Genomic DNA, 18,515 nt, shown 5'->3' with positions numbered 1-18,515 from the left:
AAACCTTTTGCCTTTCCCATCTAAAGATATTTGCACAGGCTCTAGTTGAGGCGAACTGGTAATTCCAGTTTTACTCTTTTCCAATGCATTATGCAGGTGTTGCATTTTCTGTTCTCCCCCTCAAGTCAGAAGGTCACAGCCTCATCCCTACTCCTGCCAATGCCCGTGTCCTTCCACAGAAATGCATTTTATTTAAGTACTATTGAATGAGACACTGAAGCTCAACCTCCCCACTGTGAAATGCTCTGGATAAGAGCACTAACTTAAGTGCCTAAAATGGAAATGTAATGTAAATTACACTGATGCTGAAATTGATGAGGTGCCTGTGCTGCAGTGTACAGCAGCAAAAGCAGCCTCTGCGTCTTCCCGAGGGTGTTTAATCTATGACTGATGGATGTAAGACGAAGACAACGATTGTAATTATCATCATCATCTTTGTAAAACATTCATCATTACCATCATCAACATAACCGTTATCTCGCTCTTTCACCAACCAGCCATTATCATAACCATAATCACTCACGTGCACATCCATACAGAGTCCAATACGTGTGTGTGTGTGACAATACACACACACACACAAAAAATCCTGCAAGCTCATGATCAGCGATATTCATGTGTCTTTAAATGCAACACCAACAAACATGCACAGCTATCTGCACATGCTCAAAGATCACATTAATACATATGGATGTACTATCTCATCTGCACAGGGAAAGCAGTCCAGCAATGCAGATTAAGCCTCTGGCTAATCAGAGCTGCTCACGTGGAGCAGGTCTGGATGTAGGGCATGCCGGCTCAGTAGCCATGAGTCTTCCTAGCTATATCCAGTGGATAACACAGAAATTAAAGGTGTTAACACAGTTCCCAGTTTGCATGTCTCTGGGGGATAGCAGTCCATTGAAGGCAGCTGTGCACACATCTGAAAGAGTTTCAAGGACGTATCAAAGATTCACAGATGCGCTGATTTATATAGTTTATATACATTAAGGTCTTTGAGAGAAGCAAGTTAAACAAGGTTTATGTAACTGCTATTTCTGTAATTGAGACTCTGCTTGAACAGGCTTGAAGATGAGCATACGCAAAGTAGATAATAACAAATATAATTAATGAACTTTAATGAACTGCAGTAAAATTAATGGACTTAATGATAATTACATATTACTTTTAGAGATGCATCCCTTGTAATCAGATTAACAGTCGATGTGGTCAGTTAACTAACAACCGTAATCTGTAATTTATCACCATCAACAGTATTTTCTGGGATCATTTTTAAGCATTTTCTGGCCTTTGTTACAGTTTAAAGTGGACTTGAAAGCTGAGAGAGAGCAGGGGGAAGACACAGGGCTGGAGCAGATGGCAGAATGGAAACGGTATCATCACTTTAACTTAGCTTTGAGTGCACTACAAAGCAGGTAAGGTTATATTTACTTACCGATGTTTTGAGTGTCTAGCATTGTTGTGTCTGCATTATCGTTGCTGTTTATCTGCTGACATTTGAGATCTGTTTTATTAGTTCCAGTTGCCATAAATGGCAAAGCAAGCTTTGTAGCTCAAGCAGTTTTAACTAGCTATGGTCTGTTTAAAAACTTCTCAGGAAAAGAAGCCTGTAAATTTAACTGCAAAACAGCTTTTCAACCCAGGAGAGTGGAGCAGCAATGACCAGTGGACCCAACCCGAGCCTCCCTGTTACCCAACTAATAGGAAAAAAAGAAAAGAAAAAAAGAGCAACACTATTTCTCATTTCTTATGGTGTGTACAGTCTACACCTCATCTCCATCACACCCTCTTCTTATTATCTTGAGCTCAAGAAATACACAAGACCTCTGAAGCAGGCAGAACCTTCTGCTGAATAAAATTACCTCTGATGGCTTAGAGTGCATACACGCGCGCACACACACACGCACACACACACACCACACACACACACACACACACACACACACACACACACCAACACACCACACACACACAAAACACACACACACACACACACACAACACACACACACACACCGCACAGCCCCGCGCTTGCAAAAAATATATTTCATTCATAATTTAATGCCGTTTTGTGGAAAAAGAGCAACAGTGTGAGGGACAGACGAAAGAAGAGAAGAGTAGATGTTTCCAGTCAGATTAGCATAACTGAGTTTTCAGCACTGCAATTATAGGTGCAGCATTTGGCTGATCAAAGAGACGTGCTCCTCTTGTATGTGCAGATACTGTATATCTATTGAATCTATATGCGAAACGGCTAACGCGGACTGGAGACACCAGCTCTCAACTCCAGCATTTTCCATTGGACTCACTTCAAACTACAGGATGTTACATTTGTTCTTGATGCCTGGATTGTGCTTGAGTTTATGGATGGACGCACAGATGTAGGCATCTGTGCATCTACTTTGCAGTTTTGTCAGTTTGCCGTCCCCCCTGTTCATGTTATCTTTGTCTCATCTGGGAAGTTGTATGAGTTTAAAATTATGATGCATTAGTATCAAATTGCTGTGGAGGTGGAAAGATCCCAAGCATTTTGTCCTGGACTTTGTCAGCAGCACTAGAATCAATGAATAGAAAATTAATAGGTGAAAGAGGATTAAACCAGTAAAGGAGAAAAATAGTAATTGGAGGAAAAGTAAAACAGCAAGACTGATGAAAAGAAAAAGAACAACAGATAGATTAAAAAAAGCAAAGGAAAGGAAAGCAGAAAGAGCAATTTTTAAAAAGAGATTTGGAAAGGAAGATGATGAGGGGCTATATTCAAAAACTTTGAAGTGAACGGTGCATTTGTTGGACTATTTCCAGCTAAAACCCCAAGAAAAAAACAACTTAAGAATCTTCTTGCCTTTGGAGTTACAAAAGTGGTGTTTAAAAAGCTCCTTTTATGCAACTTTTCTCCTTCTTTTGATGTAAACTGAGGTGTAACTTCCCATTTTCAGCATTTTGGTTGGAAAGGTCCCAGACTAGCTTTCGTAATTATATGTCACAGCCCATGCAAATTTACTGAAGTTATTGCTTTACTGAAAAAAGTCAGCTCATGATGATAATACCCGTTTCTGCTTTGTTAGCAGATAAAACTTTATCATAGCTAAATGCTGCTGTGATACAAAGAGCATATCTTTCATCTACACCACAGGTATGACGCCTCATAATCAACAAACTGAAAGCTCCCATCAGACAGCAGCAAGCTTCTCAGCAGGACTACTTTAGAGTGTCTGACAAGAAATAACATAAAATACTTTTGAGCTAAATGGCACAAGGCTTTTATCTTTTATTGTATGTGAGCAAAAAATGAGCTATGGCGCCTAACCTAAGGCTAAAAGCTTCCCAGCTTCACTCTTGTCACACTTTGCCATGAAAATGATGTGTTAAAAACTTTATTGCAAAAAGAGGCATAGTATGGCACAGTCGTGGTGTGCAGCACGTTGCATCATCTGATACCTCACAGATTGCACAGCAGACTGCAAGAGAACAAATATGATTGTCAGAATGTCCCAATGCAATGCATGTGATGAATTTGTTATTTCTCTATAGCCCCTGCTCTCATACCCTGACCCATCATGACACATCTTTATTACATCCTATTAGATTAATTTGTAGAACTGGATTGAAAACAACAACACTTATTTTATCTGGCCTAAGTAAACTCTCCAAAAGGCACAGTAACTTTTTTTGAATTGAAAGATCAATAGGGTGTTATGTCCCTGAACATTTCTTGGTCAAGACCCGTAACTAGGCAACCAGTGAAGAATCCACAAAGTTAGTGCTTTCAGCAATGACAAAGGTGCGCCATTAGTTTTGCAGGTATTTGGTTGCCTGGGTCCACACGTTTTAATCCGTCTACTCTGATGTATCTGGCATTGTTAAATGTAACAGCAGTCTCTCCATTACAAAAAAGAAAAGAAAAAACAGTCCAAAGAAAGCCGCAGACAAAAAGTGGCGGACCAATTTACCAAACCACTGACACCGCCATCTCCAGAGGCAAATACCTTACATTTAGTTCTAAGATGTCTTTCCCAGAGTGTTTGTTTCTTCTACTTTTCGCTGACAGCCTTGTTGCAAGCACAAGGATCCCATAACACACAAGCAGCCAGCACAGACACTTCTTTGGAGGAGAGTTCCTCATCAGCCTCTGACTGATGCTCTTTTCACAACACAATGCTGGTCCAGGATACACAGGTAATGAAAAGCACAGACGTTCACGCGCACACAGAAATCACCGCTTGTGCTCGCTGACGGTGTGCAAACCATGCGTTCTCTCATTCTCTTTTAATAGCCTCTATTGTTGGGATTGTGTGGGAGCGAGTCAGTGATTTGCCACGGCCGGTATAATTCTCTCATTATGAGTTCAGAAGGGGAAAGTAAAGGGACGGAATGATGGAAGAATAAAGGCCCAGAGGCGCACAAAGAGCAGAACCCAACTTATAATGGAGCAAATCCATCAGTCTCTCTCTTCATCTCTGTCTGTCTGTCCAATGGCCGTACCACACTTCAGATGGAAGTCATTTTAGAAATCTTGGAGGGGGAAAAAGGGGCTCTGAGGACATGCAAAAACGAAAATGGAGTACAAGTAGGCTTACCCCTGTCATAATGGTATGCAATCTGGCAGGGGGAGTGAGACAGATATGCAGGCTGAAAAGGAGGACAGTGAGAATGAAGCAAGGAGGCAGACGCGCTATGAGATGCGATGGTTAGATCAGCCCTTCCACCTCTCTGGATGGGTTTAGCAGCAGTATAGAGCTCCTAGCGAGCTTATTTTCACCACAAGGTTGGCGTGACCTAACTCGGGCTCAGGCTTCTGAAATCCCATTCACTCTCCAAGCCTTACAAAAGCCAGCTTTGGCTATGGCTCATTGCTCGCATCATTGGTTCAATTTTGCAAGCATATGAGTGTGTGCGCGAGTGCAACAATGAAGAAAAAAAAGACCCCAAAAAAAATCTTTGCACTCGCTTGAGGGTAATTTAAAGAGACCCCTGCCATTTCCTCATGATACCCTCAGGTCTTTAAGACTGTTGGCTCAGTGTTCAATCACCACAACAGCCTCACCTTAACAACAATGACTCCAGTAACCTTGGCCATCCATTAACCTGTCTAAGAACAAAAGCCGTTTCCACAGGGAGCCATTAGTCGAATATAGCTCTGTGAATGGAAGTATCCAATACACCAGATGGGTTGTGCTTTATACCAGCTCCAGGGCTGGACAGTAGTCTCTCAGAGACCATTTTTCAGGTGGAGAAATTAGGCTAAATTAGCACAACACATGGAAAATGCTCAGCTTCAATACTGGAGTCCATCCATAAATCCGCAACTGCAGGTGGATGCTAATAATTGCCTGCAGCGCTGTACATGCCTGTGTGCGGTTCACCTACTTTTAACCAACCATTACATCGCATTCAGTTGAAAGCGTGGGATTCCCACAGGCAAAAAAATATATCTTTAGACTCTCGTAAAGACTACGACTTTTTTTATTGTTTGTTGAACAATATATTCAGAAACGAGAGGCTCAAACTGGGTGTAGTGCTTAACAGCCTGTAATTATTTCTGGCAAAAAAAACAACAACCTGCCTTTATGGGAGCACAATTACAAAGCAGTCACCCGAATATAAAAGTTACCAACTGCATTGAACGACTCACTTCACCCAACACTGCACAGCAGTTTAAATGTGGGCCACTTTCCACTGAACATTTTACTAGCAGCAAATGATAATTCTAAGTTATTGCCATCATGTGTTTGGTGGTACATTTATTACTGTGCATGCATAATGCAGAATAAAGGCACTGCCCCGTGCGGCGTGAAGCTGCAAGCGGGTAGGAGAGAAATTAAAACAATGCGTCTCATTTGCCTTTGTCGCGCATCAGTCCTGCTGAGAGGACGGAGACAGTCTGGCTCAAAAAGATGTCACACAGCTAAAAGTTTGAGTCCTGAATTGGGAATTTACATCTATTATGTATAAGTTGAGCCAAGCTGAGATGGTAGCCAGTCACTCCTGCCTATCCGTTACAGCTAAGGATGTGTCACCTGTCTCTTCCTGTCCCATATGGTTTTCACTGACTAACATTACAGCTGTACCTCCTGGCTACAGAGCAGATAATACCAGTGTGTACACACATGCACTTTTCTGTCTGACAGGTGTATTTGTGCAGCGTGAAGAAGGTGTCCACTGTAGCAGCACTTGTGTGTGTGTGTGCGCATCAGTTTTTGTCTCATCTCCAATAGTGCAGGTTTGTGTAAACACCTGAGCAGGCAGGTGTGTGTGTGTGTGTGAGTTTGTCTGTCTGATGAAGCTCAACCATGGGACTTAATGTCTGAGTATGTGTGTGTTTCTGTCTCACATGGGGGAAGCAGGGGACAGCCACGGCGAGAGAGCTGAGGTGTAACACCTTGTTAATGTGACAGACACAGTAAAACAGCCACAGAGGGAATGAGGTGCCGTTGTCTACTTTGCTCGATAACTTGACAGATACAAGAAGCAGCAGCAGTTCGGTTTGTTAAGCTGCTCTCGAGTCCAGTTCCCAACACACCTTACTTAGATAAGTACCTGGCACAGAGCTCTGGAAACACTATTTTAGTTAAGTGGAGCTGCTTTATTATTATCGGTGTAAACGCTTAAAGTTCTGACCAAACTTGATTGCAGACTCAGAAATGGCAGGCTCGAGTGGGAAGCGCAGTGAGCATTCTGGGACTTATTTAGGTCTGCAACAGTTCTGGCAGGGCACCAATCGATGACGAGGGACACACAGCCATCTTGGAGCACAGACTGCCCCCCAAAAAAAGCGACAGCTAGCCTTTTATTTCTTGGCGTTTCTAGACAAACCTTTTCTAAGCTTAAAGAGCAACTCACAGGTTGAATTTGTCACAGGATTTATACTCGTATGTATGATTGCAGAAGCTCAGTAACTTTATGTTCCTGAAGATGGAGTTCAGATGTGATGATGATGAAGCCAGGACCATGTTAGATTGATATCCGGTACAGACGCCCACCATGTACCAACATTAGAAATGATCCCAGATTCATCGGATAATTAGTTTCAACAAAAATGTGAACTATGCGATTTTTTTCCTGATGTATGCCAGCTTCTACCTTAGTCATCTCCCCCTCTTTCTGATGAGGCACAGTATTGATTTATGTGGTCAACAAATCCCAGCTGAAGCATTCGTTTCTGTTATGGACTGTTAGAGTTGTTACAGTTTTGTATTTTCTGACTAGTTTTTATTTTTATTTCCTTTTTACTTTTTGTTTCCGCGGTGGATTTACTCGTTTCTGTTCAGTTTTTATTAATTTCAGTGTATTTTTTTCTGGTACTCTTGTATGGCGGGCATAAACCAATGAAAACAGATTTTTCGGTATTAAAAAACTTTCAAACAAAACAATCTGAATAAAAACAGATGATGAGCTATTAATGCTCACGTGAGCGAATGTGTAATTATTTCAGAGCTTTCTCATTTTGTTCCTTCGCTCTGTGCCTCCATGAACTTTTAACTTCTTGTTCTGTCCATTACTTCCTTCCACCGTTTCTATTCCAATTAAAACGTTATTTTTGTCTTATAACTACAGCAGTCTGTACATCAGACATCAAAGTCAATGTTTAAATCGGTATATTTTGATGAAATGACTCGTTTTGCCTGGTAAACACAACGCGTGGCTCAGACAGAGATATTAATGTGGCTGTGTGTACCTGATAGACGTGGTAGGCGTTGGCAGCTCTGCCTTGCAGGAACACAGAGGGGATCCATACGTTGATGAGAGCGCGATGAGCCCTGAGTGACACAAACAACAAACAGTTCTCACCGCCGTCTTCATTATCATCATCATTATCCCGAGCAGCGGCAACAGTATGTCAGCACTGTGTTTGGACAGCTACCATTATTTGCAGTTCACTCTGGTAAAACACCTGAAAATCTAATTTAGTTGTAAACTCAGAGGAAACAGTGCAAAGGGAGAAAAAGGGGTGAGAGACATCAAACTATGAGAGGATAGAAAGGGGCGAGAGAAAGATGCGTTGGACGGGGGATAGAGAGAAATGTTCTTACGTCTCAAAATCTGACAGGCTAGGGTCATCTGACGTCTGGCTTAAATCACCTGGAACCTGGAAAAAAAATGAATGAGAGGAAGAACGCTAAAGAGCAGGGAACAAACAAAAGGAGGACTTTCATTTCAAATACAAGACAAACTCCTGCACAAATATGTTATCAGATACGCACAAAAAAACACCGAATCCATCTACCAGTGATCCCTACACCAGTGTGTTCCCTGTGTATGTATTCATCAAGCATGCATGCCTCCAGGTTGGTGAAGTAACCACATTAAACGTGCTACATGTTGGCCTTGTGGATGAGAAAGAGTATGTGTGTACATGGCCGTGGGAAAGAAAGGAGACAGCAACTGCCCCTGCCCAACAATATATAACAACATGCGAAACGAATAACCTAGATATACACAGCATACCCATGCATCCATACACGCAGGAAGTTCCTGCAATTCATACATACAGTGTGTAATTACTATGTAATCAATCTTAAACTTCTAATACTATTCAATTTACTGCTATTGTGCAATGTCCAAACACTCAGACAAATTACATTTTGATGCTTTGGCAATTTTGTCTCTTGACACTTTCATGCCAATAAAAGCCTCGAGAAATGAAGTCAATCGAATTGAGAAAGAGAGTGAGTGTACTTGTGTTACTCATGTTGTGTGTGTGTGTGTGTGTGTGTGTGTGTGTGGGGGGGGGGGTGTGTGAAATCTGCTTAAAAAATCATGTTGCCGGGATAAAGCAAGAGCCCGTAACAAAAATCATCAAATTTCACGGTGCGACAGCTTGGTTTTCATAAGGTTATGGTTGGGTGAGTAGTGCTTATATCTAAGGTTAGGGTAAGTCTCCAGGGAATCAATGCAAGTTAATGTAATGTTGCCTGAAGTGTTGGGAATATGATAGCTGGTGTGTCTTCCCCCAACCTGTCTCTCCCAGAGCTGGCATGTCAGCTATTCAGATTTCCCAGAGAGCCTATCTAAACCTGAGCAAAAACACTGTCACCACAGCCAGTGCAATTGGGCCGCCAGCCTCCAGGCTTTCATCAAACACACACACACACACACACACACACACACACACACACACACACACACACACTCACGCACAGAGAGAAGGTAATAGATGAGCAAGACCAAGAAAGGGATCAGTGAGGCAGCGACCCTGGTTTGGCTGTCTGCAGCAGCTCTGAGTTGTAGCAAGCACGGAGCACTTAGGAAACAGAGATGGACATGCACAAAACACACACACGCCCACAGGAGTCCAGTACAGCAGGGCTGAAGCTCAGGGATAAGAGCTCCTATCTGCTACCTGGGGCTCCCTTCACTGAAGCTATACCAACTCAAACTGTGGGCAGGCTGTGTGTGTGCACGTCTAGACAGCTTTAGGCTCTCCAGAGCATGACCAGACGTTGGTAATCTGTGCGTTCTTCTTGTTAGTGTAGAAAGTAGTGAGAAAAAGTAGCTCTGTCTGTGTACTGTCTAACAAGAACAATGGATACTTAGTATTAACATCGATAGCCATCAAGATCAGGAGAAAGTCTCCCGGAGAAAATCAAATCTCACCAACAGAAAATGAGAAAGAAGATAACTATTATTGACGCCACCGACTGTTGGGGAAAATGTACCGAGGGATGGACAAACAAACAGGACCAAGTGGAAATGAAAATCAAACAGAATCAGTGGGCGAGTCAAAGAAGAGAAAAGGAGAAAACCCGCAGAGAAATCAGACGAGACAGGATGCGTCTGTTGCTGTGTGCCACTCACCGGTCCTCTCAGGTCAATGAGCTCCTGTCTCATCTGGATTATGAGGTGGTCTTTGGCCATGAGCGAACGGTACAGGCGCTCATTAAACTCTATCAATTCACCATGCATCTCAGCCACCTAAAACACACACACACACAGGAAGAAAACTTGAATTAATCAAACCGTGGACCACTCTTCTGCAGGACACAATTATGTACAGTGTAAAATCATTTAAACATCATTGTAGGAGTCAGAAAACAAAAAATAAATTGTCAGTTTATATGAAAATCACACAAAAGGCAAACACACTCCAGTTAAGACATAATGGATAAGGACAGCAGGACAATTTCCAACAGAGATAGGAATGATGGAGGGAGAGGAGGTGAAATTAGTTCCCATCCTATGTGTTCTCCTTCCTCCCTGCTATTCAAATGTCATGAGCTCTAACTAACCTTGACACAATGTTATTCCGTGTGTGTGCGTGCGTGTGTTCATGCAAATACAGCCAAGCTATCCAGTGTGTCTGTGTGTGTGTTCCCCAGCCTGTCTGCCTAACCAGGCTGGACGCTGTGGACAGGTCTCTGTCAGGAGACTGACAGCTGTGACACACACTGTGCTGTATGGAGGACACCTGCTGTCACAGCCACTTGGAAAGAGCGCCGTTGCCGGCTGACAGGTGAGCTGAGCATCAGTGTTGCTCCAGTGCTGACCTTCATACATTAACTTTATCCCATCGCATTTAGAAGCCACACACTGCCATAAAGAAGAGGGGAGATTTCTCGAGTAATAAAGACAAGAGTGTTGACGACGATATTAAATCTGTGGTTCCCTGAATATTTTACAAAATAGTTTTATGTCAAAGTCTATTTGTGTTCTCGTACCAGGCAAGGTATATGAAAACTGCAATATTACCAAAGGAAAACAGTGAAAAGAGCAACAGGAAAGGCTCATTTCAAACAAAGGTGACAGTGAAAGTAGCCAGAAAATGTTTTTAACCAAGAAAAATGAAATATTGCAGCTTTATTTATAGAGTATGTGTGGCACTGAAAAACATTTACACAGTAGTTCTGATGCTGGTTGGCTGCGGTCTTTGCTGGCTGTGAGGACAACAACTCTGTTTCTCATTTAAGTTTTTCTTCAACTAGGTGAAATCGACTGAGGTTTAGGGGTGGGTTTTAATAATCGATTCATCGATTAAAATCGATTCTGGCTTGGAGAACGTGATATCGCTTCATTAAAATCCTGAATCGCTTTTTTTATACAAGTTTATTTTGCCCAAAATTTCAGAATCTCAGGTGAAACGTCACAAAATTTTGACAACCACCCAACATTTAAAACAGTAAATGAGAGCAGGAACACGGCTTCTGCACAAAGACGTAAACACACAGCGTGGACCCGCGGATCAGAATCAGTGAGATGTCGCCTTTCTCACCCGACGGCACGGACACGCTTGGGGCTGAAAGCCAACAGCTCGCTGATTCTGATGTTTCGGCGGCTCCGCGCTTTGTGTTTACGCCCTTTTTGCGCTGATTCTAAAGCTGTTAGTTTTATCTCTCTCCAAACAATATTGACCGAACCAGCAGCAAAAGAAGATCCAAACTACGCTTCACATAAACATCGTCATGAGTTCCCTCTGACTTTTGCTGTTTTGCTGCCACCACAATAAAATCACACTTCATGCACAGCTCTCTCTCTCTCTCTGTACTTCAAGAACAGTTTCCCGTCTATCCCCAAAATCTGTTTTCTGCATGATCTTGCTTGTTACGCACAAGTCTACCGTTGTTTACAGCGCTGTCGGACGATGTTTTTTTTCCTTTTACTTACCTCCGAAAAGAAAACCTAATTTCTGCCGTTCAATAGGCTTTTGAACAAATTTAAACTTTTTAAAATTAAACAAAATGCAAAACGCTGTGTCTGTAATAAAACCGCTGTAACTTCAGAGGTAATGTTCATAAGTTGATTAATGGTTTTCTTTCGTTTTTGATGCACTGCAGAATATTTTTATAAAATCCCAGGCCAGGAAAATCACCTTCATGTTGTTCTGTGTTTTATCTTCAGCTACTTTGACACAAAGGCATCTGCTGTGATGCTCACACCTTTGATAAAGTCTGGAAAGTGTCAGCTTCCTTTTTATAGATACAAAAATATGTAAATGTACTGATCTGAGTTATAATATTTCTGACTGTCTGAGGCAAAATTTCCCAGATTCAAATCGAATCGTGGATCGAATCGATTCAGGACCTTGTGAATCGGAATCGAATCAATTCTAGAAATCAGTGACGATACCCAGCCCTACTGAGGTTGCAGCCCACTTTTACAAGCGTCTGCCATTTAAACTTGAGTTTGTCACTTTATCGGTTTGTAACAATGATTGAAATTAAATGGGGCAGTATTATGATTTCTCTTCCTCAATACAATACAGTAGATGTACTGTTACGGCACATCTTTCATGCTCTATAAGGTCATGAGAGTGGATATCACCAATTTGGTCTGAGAAACTGAGCATGAGCTCACAAGCCCAACCTACTTGCTGTTTAAACCTTGCATTTGTAAGAGAGAACCAATTAGGAGACAGCTGGCTTACAATCAGTGAAAAAAAGCTTGTTTTACCAGTGACTACCACTTCCAGAGACAACAGTGCTGTCTGTCAGGGAACAACTGACGCGTTCTATAGGTAATTTGTCAACATTTATTGAACGTTTCAAAATTGTATCAAATTTACTTTTCAGTTGCCATGACAACCACAAGCCAACAGCAAAGACAGCAAAGCTGCAGTGGAGCAGAGACGAGTTCTGCCACAAGAACAAATAACAAATCTCCTTGAAATCTGACTGCATTCAACTGGACAAAAGAATGAAATACAAATAAATAAATGAAAAAGAAGAAGATCACGCAGAATAAGCTAGTCTTAAGTATTCAATAGTGATAATGGGTTTTTCCTTGATTGCAAAAGACTTTACAGGTTTTGTCTTAATTGTCAATTGCTGTATTCATCTCAGTAAGGCCGCGGAGCACAAATCACACTCTGAGTCATGATGCCTGCCGTGTATTTGGTATAAACCGTGAGCAGGAAAACATCATTTTGCCAACGTAGGTGGAGATGTTAAAATGCTCTTTTAGGTGATACTGCTGTTCACTTCTGTCACAGCTTTGTTATTTTCAGGCAAACTATTAGACTACTATTAGATTGAGAAAGACAACTACACAAAGTAGACACGATTCATTTTGTGTTATATGCACAATCTCAGCACATTTGTAGACTTCAAATGTAAAAAGGGAAACATGAACAACAAATGCACACGTCCAGGAAAAAATGAAGCCACTCCATGGTTTATTTTGATAAGTTATCGTGTTGACGTCGCCAAAGTTTGTGTTTCAGTTTTGCTATTACTTAGCACTCATTAGCATTATGTGGTGTGTGTGCCAGTGTAGTCTATAGATGTAGCTTGCTAGCGTTAGCTCATAAATTTGTATTCTCACTTCTCATCCAAACATGGCCACTCGTGCCAGAAAAAAGGACTAAACTGGTGAAACTCTGATTTTCTCAAGCTTTGTGCCAGGGTTTGTTTTTGTTTTCAGGTATTCCACGTTGAATAATTTTGGTCTGGCATTACAAATGTATGTATAATTTCAGAGATATTATCAGTACTGCAGATTTCATCCAGGGTGATGCAACAAATAAGTACTGTATGCAACTCTACAGTCACAACGACTGTTATCTACATAGTCGTAAAAGTATATTATATATATCTTTTTTATTTACCTGTGAAAAACAGACTGTTAGGGGGGCTGGGTCGTCGACCCAGTGGTTTTGTGTTTTTGGTCCGTTGATTGGATTAATTATATCTAATGGTTTGTAGGGTTGTTCTGAGTTTAGGTTCTCTGTGTGGTTTATGTTAGAGTTTTAGTCTTTTGGCTTCTGTCTGTATTCCTTAGTTGCTGTATCCCCTTCTCAAGTCTGCATCTCTGTGTTATGTTTCCTGTTTTACTTTGAAGTCCGTATCTCGGGTTAATGTATCAGGTTTTGCTTCCCTTGCCTCGTTAGCCCTGATTTGCCCCAGCTGTGTTTCCCGTCTGTCTCTCATTCACTGATTGCTCCCTCTGTTTTTAAGCCCCGTGTTTTCCTCTGTCCGTGTCGCGATCTACCCTCATTCTGTACTGTGTGTTCTGTTTGCCAGCCTGGTTAGTTTTTTGTATTTTTTCAGTTTAGTTTTTGGTCTGGTTCACCATTAAAGCCGTTTTCAAGTGCACCTTTTTCGTATCCAAGAGTCTGCACTTTGGGTCCACCATTCCAGTCCTGCCTGCACACAGCCACACATGACACAGACTTATTTTTCTTCAGAATTCTGTTTGAGCTCGGTTGATACTCTGCCTTGACGCTTTTTGTTTAAGCAGGTATACCAGTGCTCTCAGTCAATATAAAAATGTCTCTAAATACCCGAGGCAGTATAAATCACTGGATCAGACAGTGCTGCAAAGCAATAAAAACAGCTGATGCTACTCTTTAAACATAAAACATAAATGACAGTGGCTCAAAAATTTATCCCCCAACCCTTAAAGTTTCCATCTCTCTCTCGAACCCAGACATTTGTGATGAGACGAGATGAAGATGCGACATGATTTGTACGAATGAGAAACACAAACGCACACTTTGAACTTCAATTTGATTTGGTAAGCCCAGGTCAGACAGGGAAGAGTAAGGGACCCCACACATGTATGCTTAACACCTTTGACTGCCATGCAAGCCATTCATCACCTCTATTTATTTAGCTGCCATGACTCTTAAATAGGACATTATAAAGGAGGGAATTAATTTTAAGCGTGAGGAAACCCAATTAATTCTCAGTGAGAGTGTGCTAATAAGTTTTTCTCTGGCTGTAGATGTGTGCGTGTGTACAGTAGTGTATGTAGTATAGAGTATCCAAGTGTGCATGTGAAAATGTGAATTGCAATTTTACACGCCAAACACGGGTCTGCATTAAGCAGTAGCTACGTGCTAGCATTGCCAATTTGTTTCACCAGGCAAGGTCATCTCCTCTGTGTTATTAACGCTTCATTAAAATGCACAACTAAGTTTCAGCGTTCATTCACTTATATCTGGACCTCACATGCAATGGGCATTACTCAGTGGGCATTATCACATTCTTTAGCTGACCTTTCTCTAGACAAGGCCACCCAAAGCCTCACTTCAGTGTTGCATCAGCCAATAAATATCTACTGGGTAGCAGCTAATTAGTGGCTTTTGAAATTTCATCAGAAAAAAGACAAAAAAATCTGTACTTCATTATGGAGATTCCAGAAGTTAGCTTTAGAGTTCAATTTGATGCCGTAAATGGTTTAAAAGGAAAGTATATACATACGGTGTGGTAACATGCCAAACAGTAATAAGCAAACTAGGGATATGATGCAATTTAACCCTTGCAGAGAGTGTACTGCTAGACAATACACAAAGAACAGCAATAAAACCACTGTTGCATATGTCGCCCCTACTCTTCCTTGGCTGACCCGGGCTTAAAAAAAATCAGGTTAAAACAATGTCCTTCTGGCAAACCTCAGACATGGATTCATGTGGATGTTAGACAACCAACTAAACACTGCTGCAGACACAAGAGGACAGGACAATGCGCCTCACCACAGTACAACAACATGACATGACAAAGAGCCCTCCAGCGTTTCCAGTGTTACCCAGTGTGAGTGGGAATCCATAGAATCCAACCCAAAATACCCCAGGACAGCATCAGAGGTCTCTTGCGTCAAAGCTATTGTGGGTGGCACCTCCAGAGTTAGGAAGGTGACAGGGATCTGTGTGTATGACATGTATGTCCTCTTTCTCCACCTTTATTAAAGGTGGAGAAGGTACTTTCTCCACCTAGTACCTTCTTAGCCTCAAGGCTGATGGACTAGCTGACAATTTCCATCAAGCAGCTTCAAACTCTAAAACCTTCAGTGTGGAACCATAAAACACAAGGAAAAGCCCTGACAACTCAAAAAGTCTGAAAAATGGAAGCCTGACAGGCAGCTGTTGTAGAGCTTTGTACAACTTAAAGTCATGGCTCAGGTAGGGATATCCAGAGGATATCCTATAATCAAAACTGAGAACCAAAAGTGACCAGAATGAGCTGCAATGGCCTGCCTGAGGAGGTAGGACATGTGATAACTGCACTCCCTTGCTCCGAACTAGGATGACTTGAAGGTGCTTAGGTTTGATGAATAGGCCACAATTTTGAATATCGTGCATGATAACAATATCAGACATATACTTGCTGACAGTTTCAAGCTATTGCACTGTTGGTTATGGCAATACCTTGGGAGCCGAGGACACACACAAAGCATTTTAATGACAAGCTGTGAACGTGAAACATTACTTTACAAGGTGCTTTTAATTAGCCACGAAGCCGAAGTTTAATTGCTCATTTTGCAGAATTTCATTTGCAAGCAATTAGATTTACTAATGTAGGAATAAACACATTCATGGCTCGTTGCATTTCCTGGAAGCTGTGCTAATCAGATTAAAAATGATCTAGCAAAAACTCTGAAGGACAATATGCCTTCTCTACTCATAATCTTGCAGTATAACAGTATACAGTACCATACTTTTACGCATTTGTAAAAATAAGTGGAAATTAAACTGCAACTCACGCTGTGATTTTTCTGGGCTGAACGAGTCTATTATTTTAATTTTCTACAAAACGGATATAATTTGTACCGTTAGCAGCACTTAAGTGGGATTAACAGCTGGAACCTTTAAATAAAACAAAGAAAAATCTGATTCAACTGATTCTCTTCCCCTACCATTAATAATGACAAATATACTAAAGCTCCATGATTAAAACAAATACCTTTGTTGGTTATTGTGTATGTAAGAAAGACAAATTGCTTTCATTTATTCCAACTCTGCGACTCTGCGAAGTTGAAGTGTACGGCTTAAACGCAAACACAAGGCAACATTTATTTTTAATCGCACTGCGTGAGCCTTCACCAACCCAACTAATCACATCAAATATTTGAATAAATGAATCAGTCATGTTTTATGTAAGGATGTCATAAAAATAGCCAACAGCTTCAAAAAACGAAAACAATCTCATCTTAGCTTCAAATGCCTCATCCGATGCAGATATATCCAAAATACGGGAATGACTGACTGTGACTGAAAACTGGCCTGCAGAAGAGCAGAAGTCTCTCTATCAGGCATGCAGGGCTGGTTTAGTAAGATGCACTGCCTCACTTCAGCAAAACTGCCACCCAAGTGATGTCGACCCCATACAGTAAAGACTCCCCGCTCGAGTGCTCAAAGGCCCGCTCGCACAAGGACAAAAATCTCATGGAGGAGGATAACGCCTTATCCTTCTCTGCTTCTCTCCACTCCCATCTCTTCAGAATCTCTCCGTGCGCCTCTCCCTCTCCTCTCCTCCCGTTTATGATCTGATCTGCGCCAAGCTGAGCTGGCCTGAATAAAAAAGGCAAAGAAATGCCATCGTGAGCTGAAACCCCCAAAAGAAGAAAACAGACGGGGGGAGCAGTGGTACAGCTGACCCAAAACCTCATAACCTTAATTACACATACTCTAAAATTAGATGGAGAGGAGGAAAAGCTCATCAGGACAAGAGGAAACAAAAGGGAAAGCTGATATCAGGGTTTGGAGGTCACAGGCTGTGGTACGGTGGCAATATTTATGCGTAACACTGAGTAAAACAGGCATAGTGGGTGTAGGGTAATGTGTGGCTACATACTGACTAACAACTTGAGTGTGCGTTGTCCCTCAGTTTGAGTCATATCAAGCCCTCTATTAAGCTATGAGGTACCAGCTGTTCAGTTTTTACAGCAAGTACATTTTGTTTAACGTCGGCAAAATCGTCACCGGATTAACATTATAGTGATTACAGGGATGTCAATGGGCAAAAAGTCAAACTCTAGCCTTCACCAGTGGGTGATGTTGAGGTTTTATTTGCATACCATTTATGGATTCAATAAGTAAAATTGTTTTAGGAGTTGCTGTCTGATACTGACCTAGAAACCATCATCAGAGGACTGTCTATGGACGCCAGCAGGGTGTGCTGTGATGGAGTACACCCAGACTTCTCCTTTCTTTTTAATACTTGATTTTAAGTGGGTTTCTGGTGAAGTGGAGGCCTGTTAATTGGAGTGACAACTTGACATGAATACTCTGATCACAGAAGACAGAGAAGCAGGTGCAGCAGCACAAACTGAACCTGTTGTCTATGAACACAACACCCTTTTTTCATGTTACACTTATCCACTTTTTGAAGTTCGCACATTAGTATGTGCTCAGCTCGAAGCCAAGCCCGAGTGTTTCCTCTTAAATAACAGAAAGCACTTTCATAAACGATAATGTTCATACTATTTTGCTTTTCCGGGAGATTGGAAGGTAGTGAGCAGCTGGAGACACAAAGAAAGGGGATGAGCATGAGTCAAAGTGGCACCGGTGTCCCTGTTATTTAGCAACTACACTGCATCAATACAAGCAAACAAACAATGCAAAAATCATACGTGGTTAAAGATATTATGAATCAGTAACAGACATTGTTTTTGTTCATTTGTCTCCTTCCCAGTGCGTCTGAATCATTTTAAAAATAGGACTTTGACTGTGAGATTACATAAACTGTTCATGCAGATAGGAAACCTAATAAAAGGCATCAAAGGTTCATTTAAATGTTAAACCTGGGTGAGACCTTAACCATAACAGGGCCGGTACTGGGCTTCTTTGTACATCTAATAGATGCA

At 41.6% G+C, this 18,515-nt stretch overlaps 1 protein-coding gene across 2 annotated transcripts in view; it reads right to left on the bottom strand.

The window, feature by feature from the left end:
- Nucleotides 1-18,515, bottom strand: part of snx29 (sorting nexin 29) — a gene marked incomplete in the record, with an annotated part of 135,836 nt that overhangs the window by 34,753 nt on the left and 82,568 nt on the right. The window contains 4 exon segments of one of the 2 annotated variants that reach the window (XM_014338655.2): nt 7,675-7,756; nt 8,030-8,085; nt 8,445-8,471; nt 9,795-9,911. In XM_014338655.2, coding sequence (XP_014194141.1) covers nt 7,675-7,756; nt 8,030-8,085; nt 8,445-8,471; nt 9,795-9,911 — 282 coding nt within the window. 2 annotated transcript variants of the gene reach the window in all.

Source organism: Haplochromis burtoni, unplaced genomic scaffold, assembly GCF_018398535.1.
Source record: "Haplochromis burtoni strain Fernald_Lab_line unplaced genomic scaffold, NCSU_Asbu1 Contig_242, whole genome shotgun sequence".
In the NCBI taxonomy this organism is placed as follows: domain Eukaryota; kingdom Metazoa; phylum Chordata; class Actinopteri; order Cichliformes; family Cichlidae; genus Haplochromis; species Haplochromis burtoni.
The sequence above is the reverse complement of the archived record's forward strand: the minus strand, read 5'-3'. Positions and strand labels throughout refer to the sequence as shown.